At 42.9% G+C, this 7,516-nt stretch overlaps 1 protein-coding gene across 1 annotated transcript; it reads right to left on the reverse strand.

The window, feature by feature from the left end:
• Nucleotides 1–5,228: 5,228 nt before the first annotated feature.
• LOC111611883 (caprin-2-like) lies at nt 5,229–6,835 on the reverse strand. Its single transcript, XM_023350639.1, is given in 4 exon segments — nt 5,229–6,199; nt 6,202–6,290; nt 6,293–6,328; nt 6,796–6,835. Coding segments are annotated over 4 exon segments (609 nt in total). The 3' UTR covers nt 5,229–5,755.
• Nucleotides 6,836–7,516: the final 681 nt, after the last annotated feature.

The following is a 7,516-nucleotide window of genomic DNA, read 5'->3' on the forward strand; positions in this document are numbered from 1 at the left end:
TTCAATTTTCAGCCTTATTAACTTTTTTAACAGCTTAAAAATGCTGAGTTGCAGTAGTTCTGGTGGTTTGAAGCTGGAACCAAGTCTAATCTTTGAGTTTCATGAGTTTTGAATGTTAGAGACCAAAAAAGCGTTTTCTCGGCGAGAGAAGTGAAAAAGTGACAATATGTGAATTTTCAGCACTGCGTTCAATTTTCAGCCTTATTAACTTTTTTAACCGCTTAAAAATGCTGACAAGCAATAGTTCTCGTGGTTTGAAGCTGGAACCAAGCCTAAATTTTGAGTTTCATGAGTTTTGAATGTTAGAGACCAAAAAATCGTTTTCTTGGCGAGAGAAGTGAAAAAGTGACAATAAAGATTTGTTGGTCTCTAACATTCAAAACTCATGAAACTCAAAATTTAGACTTGGTTCCAGCTTCAAACCACCAGAACTACTGCAACTCAGCATTTCTATGCTGTTCCAAAGATAATAAGGCTGAAAATTGAACGCAGTGCTGAAATTCACATATTGTCACTTTTTCACTTCTCTCGCTGAGGAAACGCTTTTTGGTCTCTAACATTCAAACTGATGAAACTCAAAATTTAGACTTGGTTCCAGCTTCAAATCACCAGAACTACTGCAACTCAGCATTTCTGTGCTGTTCCAAAGATAATAAGGCTGAAAATTGAACGCAGTGCTGAAAATTGACATATTGTCACTTTTCACTTCTCTCGCTGAGAAAACGCTTTTTTGGTCTCTAACATTCAAAACTGATGAAACTCAAAATTTAGACTTGGTTCCAGCTTCAAATCACCAGAACTACTGCAACTCAGCATTTCTGTGCTGTTCCAAAGATAATAAGGCTGAAAATTGAACGCAGTGCTGAAAATTGACATATTGTCACTTTTTCACTTCTCTCGCTGAGAAACGCTTTTTTGGTCTCTAACATTCAAAACTGATGAAACTCAAAATTTAGACTTGGTTCCAGCTTCAAACCACCAGAACTACTGCAACTCAGCATTTCTATGCTGTTCCAAAGATAATAAGGCTGAAAATTGAACGCAGTGCTGAAATTCACATATTGTCACTTTTTCACTTCTCTCGCTGAGAAAACGCTTTTTTGGTCTCTAACATTCAAAACTGATGAAACTCAAAATTTAGACTTGGTTCCAGCTTCAAACCACCAGAACTACTGCAACTCAGCATTTCTATGCTGTTCCAAAGCTAATAAGGCTGAAAATTGAACGCAGTGCTGAAAATTCACATATTGTCACTTTTTCACTTCTCTCGCTGAGAAAACGCTTTTTTGGTCTCTAACATTCAAACTCATGAAAACTCAAATTTAGACTTGGTTCCAGCTTCAAACCACCAGAAACTACTGCAACTCAGCATTCTATGCTGTTCCAAAGATATAAGGCTGAAAATTTAATGTAGAGCTGAGAATTCACAGATTGTCCATTTTTCACTTCTTTTGCTAAGATAAAGTGAAAGTAAATCTCCAAAAAATCTGAAGAGGCCATAAAATCTGAATGATGTTCAGAAAGCTGAAGTAATTCCTTCTTTTGCAACTTGTTCACTGTAGCCCATGTGTCCAAAGTCGATCCTCGACGGCCGGCATCCTGCGTGTTTCAATTCTCTCCCTGGTTTAACGCACCTGGATCAAATGATGGCTCATGGGCGTGCCGTTGTGGCGTAGTGGTTAGCCACTCAAGGCCCATATTTGGAGGCCTTGAGTCCTCGACGCGGCCGGACCCGAGATATTTGCCGCATGTCTTCCCCCCCCTCTCCTTCCCCGTTACCTGTCAGCCCACTGTCATATAAGGGACACTAGAGCCCACAAAAAAAAAAAAAAATTAAAGCTGCAAGCAGCCTTGAGAGGCCCTTGCAGCAAGTGCCGCTCCGGCCTATTGGCCACCGCGGGGGTTCCAGCCACCGCAGAAGCTCTCGCACAGTTTCCAGAGCCGCAGCCCGCTCGCCACCGCAGAAGCTCTGCCGCAGTTTCCAGCACCGCCGCCCGCCAGCCACCGCAAAAGCTGTCGCGCATTTTTCCCGCCCGTCCACCTGGCGATACGCATGAATGCGTTCGGCAGCGCTCCCAGACGACTCACAAAAATTTGGTGCAGATCGGTTGATGCATTGAGGAGATAAAGCCGATGTATCAACTTAGGGGGCGCAGTGGAGTCAAATTACATTTCAAACCCGTTGGGCTCTTTAGAGGTGAACAAAGGTCATACATATCCAGTTTGGCGCCAATCGGATAATCTATGTGTGAATTAGAGCCAAAAGTATGCATATGGCGAGGGACTGATATTCGCCATTTGGCCACGCCCACACGGTTCAGCCAGCAGCGAGCATTGACGGAGCTCATCATCCGAATCATCTTGATTAGGTCAAGAGAGCCATAGATGGAACTTTCCAAAGAAAAAAACAGCAGTTCCTGTTGTGAGGGGGCGGGGCTTAGATGACGTCATAGGATTGTCAGGCATCACACCAGGATCACTCAGGCCAAGTTTGGTGCAGCTCGGTCGAAAGAAGAAGAAGAATTACTTTATTCATCCCAGCAGGGAAATTATTTTGCAGTTACAGCAAGAATTTTTTTTTTATACACAGATTAACACACACAACGGGATGCGTCTGCAGGCAGCCAGCGCCATTTTTGAAGGAGGACATGCGGCAAAGGTCGTTGGGACCGGGAGTTGAACCCGCGACATCCGCTGGTCTAAGGCCTCCAAATGTGGGGCGTGCTAACACCCTGCGCCACCACAGAAACATGTGGAATGTAGAGGCAAACGTATACCATGGCATTACAGGTCACTTCGCCACGCCGCCACACCGCTGCTTCATCGCAGCCGGTCAGGGCTTGAATCCACAACACACCAACATGTCTTCTGTCTCTGGACACAGTTTCATGTTGATTAGGTCAAAGGGCTAAGATAGCGACCGTTCACAGTAAAACATGACACTTCCTGTTCTCAGGGGGCGTGGCCTAAGCATGTCATCATTTCACCACAGGGTATTTTAGGACACCTAGATGATCAATAACTGAAAGTTTGGTTCTCTGTGAGTTTCTGTGCAGGATATAAAGTTTCGTGTTTCATGGCGAGTAGGTGAACTTTGACCCCTGGTAACCCCCCTTCAGCAAGCTCATACAGTCACCAATTTGATAACTTTAAATCATGCCTTATGATCAGACTGACCGAGTTTGAAGCCGATCAATCGAAATCCCTAGGAGGAGTTCGATCAAATACGAAGGCTGTAAACGTCAAACTCGAGGTCAAAATGACTTCAATCAAAATGGCCGACTTCCTGTTGGGTTTCGACCATGGCTCTAAGACTTTTTTGTACGTCCTGACAAGATACACATGTGTACCAAGTTTCGTAATTCTAGGTTAAAGCATGGCTTGGGGCTGTTCATTTAAAATCTCGGGGGCTATAGAGAAATTAGGCCACGCCCACCAAATTTGTTATGAATTCCTGTCGGGGATAAGGATCCATCCTAGTGAGTTTGGAGCAGCTGGGCCCGAAATTGTGGAATTCAGAGCCAAACGTATGGCAACGGCGTTACAGGTCACTTCGCCACGCCACCTGCTATGTCAAAGCCGGTCGGGTTGGAATCCACAACACACCAACATGTCTTCTGTCTCTGGACACAGTTTCATGTTGATTAGGTCAAAGGGCTAAGATAGCGACCGTTCACAGTAAAACATGACACTTCCTGTTCTCAGGGGGCGTGGCCTAAGTGTTATCATTTCACCACAGGGTATTTTAGGACACCCGATGACGATCAATCACTGAAAGTTTGGTCCCTCTATGTGTTTTTTATAGGAAATATAAGAGTTTCGTTTTCATGGCGAGTAGGTGAACTTTGACCCCTGCTAACCCCCCTTCAACATGCTCCAAAACTCACCAATTTGATAACTTTAAATCACATGCCTTATGATCAGACTGACCGAGTTTGAAGCGATCAATCGAAATCCCTAGGAGGAGTTCGATCAAATACGAAGGCTGTAAACGTCAAAATCGGGTCAAAAATGGACGTTCAATCAAAATGGCCGACTTCCTGTGATACTTGACTACAACATAATTGTAAATTCTGAACGTTTTGGTGAGCTCTACAACTGTACCAAATTTCAGTCTCTACATGAAGTAAGTGAATAGCAAAGGGTCTCTTAAAAATTGCTAGTTGGCGCCGTTGAGCATTTTTTTTGCGATTTTTGCGACGACCTTAAAATTCAAAATTTTGAAACTCCCCGTATGCATCCGCCAAGTTTGGTGAATTTTTGAATATTATAAAGCCCCCAAAAAGGCGCCTCTTTGGGGTGGCAGAAAAATAAGAATGAGAAACAGTACAGATACAATAGGCTTTCGCAGCGCTTTGCTGCTCGGGCCTAAATATGATGGCTCATTAGTGGCCTTAGGGAAATACTGACATGCTGCTGATACAGCATGTCAGTACTACTACCATCAGGGAGAGAACTAAAACATGCAGGATGCCGGATTCTCGAGGACCGACTTTGGGCACCTCTGTAAGCCGAAGAGAAGAAAATGGGTGATGGATTTTAAGAATTAAAACTTGTTCTGATAAAAACAATAAATACAGAAGGTCTCCCTTAACCGAGGACCTCGACTCCCTTTGTGGGTAGTTTGCTTTGCTTCCCATCATTTGCATTTCACATGCAACTGAAATAATCTGATTGTATTCTGATTATATCTCCACATACAATATTGTTTACTGCTGTTTTGTGTCTTTAAGACCAGACCTAAAACCCATCTGTTCCAGACTACCTACACCATGTAACTCAATGCATATAAAGAATAATTATCCACAGGTTGGCTCCTTGCTTTAACTTAGATATCCATACTTTGAAGCAGAAAACTAGGAAATTTGAGAGAAAATGGTGCTCTTCATAAAGTAACCTATGCAATTTGGAAAATCAGTGTAGTGCTGTATAAAACATGCTGGAAGTATTGCTTTATTTAAATGCCACTTCTAAAACTTGGTTCACCTGTCAAATATGGACATGAGGGCTATTATATTTAAATTTTATAAAGAAAAGTTTATGGAAAAGCTTTAACGGACAACCAATTTGGTTAAAGCAGCATGGATCATGTTGAGAGCAAGGCCAAGAATTACAACTGCAACATAAACCACCCTGTAGTCTTTATAGACAACTAACGACTCAAAGGATACTGCTTATATTTTATTTAGGCAACAAAGGACCTCTTGACAGTCATGTCAGTGCTACCTTTTGGTCTAGTGTACAACACCATACCCACCACCAAACAAACACAACTCATCTCCTTAGCTGTATGTTTCACATCAGCAGGAATCCTTCAGAGGCCAGGCTCCAGTAGAATGATGCCAGTAATGTCCCTGATGAGGAAGATATTCACTCAACATGGTCTGAAAATCTTCCAAAAGCCATTCAGAACAAAAACACATTTAGAATACTCCATAAGAGTGGCCACCTTGTTGTTCTTTGCTTGCAGGACCTGTGGGTTTAACATCTCTGTGACGACAGCTCGGTCCAGCTGAGCCAGCATCAGACAAAAAAAAAAAAAAAGAAAAAAAATAGTTGACTACAGTAGCTGTATGATAACCATTTTTAACTTCCCAAACGGAAATGGCTTTAAGTGTAGACAGCACCATTTAGTTGGGAACCATTTTTGGTTTTCATAGATTTGATACACAGGCATGCTGCCTGACCAGTTCTGAAATATAAGCTGTAAGCAAACCATGCTGGAGGAAGGTGGCCTTCACCCAGCCTTCACAGTTCAGTCCTGATAAAGTAAGAAGCCTGAAAATGTGCTGTACTTCCACGTGCTGCCATAGATGGCACCACGGTGCAGCCTGAGCCACACCTGGTCTCCTTGGAAAAGAGGCAAAATGGCATGATTGCTGGCGGTCTCATGATCAGGGGCTCCATCATTGGCATACGCAGATACCATCACCTCCTCGTTGCGCATGAGGTTAACATAGAGGGGGACGCTGATGGCCAGCTTCAGGATGTGAAAAATGAAAACGTACGTTCCGTTCACAGGACAGGTGAACCGACCAATGTGGGTGTCGTACATCTCCCCCAGGTTGCTATGCAATTGGTCGAACACAATGGGCTGGTCAAGGTTGCCGGGTGCAAAGTTGGCAGTGCGAGAGGCAGTGAAGGCCACACGCAGTGGCTGCGAGAGCGGGTAAAGCGGCATGGGGAGTAAGGCTGTAGGCGGATGGCTGTGGGAGTCAGTGGGACCTCCACTGTCGATACAGATAAGGAATCCCCATGACCAGAGTCCACAACAGTAAAGGCTCCGTCCGGTCTGGACTGCTCACCTGGGAAGAGTCACTCCAGGCTGCTGCACAGAAACAAATAAAAGATCGTTTTAGACCCCAAGGATGGCAACATGTCGATGAGAATTTCAGATAAACAGTGATCTAATATCATCTCACAATTCAGGTAATAGTGAGACTTATGAAGCAACAGCCTTGATGAATATGGTAGCATCAGTTTAACACGAGTTTTAAAAATTTTTTTAATGATGAACAAATTGAGACCTTCTTGCAGAATGTGATTGCAAAGAAAATATACCTAAGTGTTTATCAGCAAATTAGAATATTTTATTCATCATTTCCATTCAAAAGAGAACTGAAGACTCATTACACAGTCATTGCTTGCTACTTTCAGTAGAGTCTCCAGCACGTAAACATATTCATCAGAAAATTCTCTTAAAAACTCAATAAATGTCTTTTACATAAATATTGTAAAGCCTACCAAATTATAGGAAGACAGATGACCTGCCAGGGGTCTCAGTCAGTGACTCACCCCACACTGAGGATAGGGTATAAAACGCCCTCTGACCCATCTCTGAAAAGGTTGGTTGCTGCAGTAACCATCCTGAAAAGGTTACTTACAGGCTGGTTACTTACAATTGCATGTGACAGTAACGCATACAATTGAAACTAGAAGTTTACACAGACTGAATAGAGACATTTCTTTCTCACTGTGAAGTTAAAATCAGACCAAACTTTTGTTTTAGGTCAGTTAGAATTACCTGAATTATTTCTATATGAGAGAAAACGCAACAAAGAATTTTGTAAAGAGATGTTTGGTAGCTTTCAGAAGTGTATACAAATTTGTTCAGTATAAGGGATAATTGTGATTTAAACTGTATAACTTGGATCAAATTTTTGAGTTTTCTTCCTCAAACTTCTCTCAACAGTTTGAGTTCTACCAGTTCTGTCAGGAGGAATGGGTCAGAACTCCAGCAGTCAGGTTTGTAGGCCTCCTGGCTAGGAAGCACCTTTTCAGATCTGCCCACAATTTCGCCATAGGACTGAGGTCAGGGATTTGTGATGGCCACAAAAGCACCTTATGCCACTTTGTAACCACTCTAGACTGTATGCTTAAAGTTATTGTCCATTTGGAAGGCTGACGGGAAAAACCTGCAGGCAGCCATCATTTTGTCAGTTTACAATTCACACACCTGACCGCTGTGTGTAGTTGAAAATGTCTGCACATCTGCATAGAGTACATCACAAAGGTA

This window comes from Xiphophorus maculatus, chromosome 17 (genome assembly GCF_002775205.1).
Source record: "Xiphophorus maculatus strain JP 163 A chromosome 17, X_maculatus-5.0-male, whole genome shotgun sequence".
Taxonomy (NCBI): Eukaryota; Metazoa; Chordata; class Actinopteri; order Cyprinodontiformes; family Poeciliidae; genus Xiphophorus; species Xiphophorus maculatus.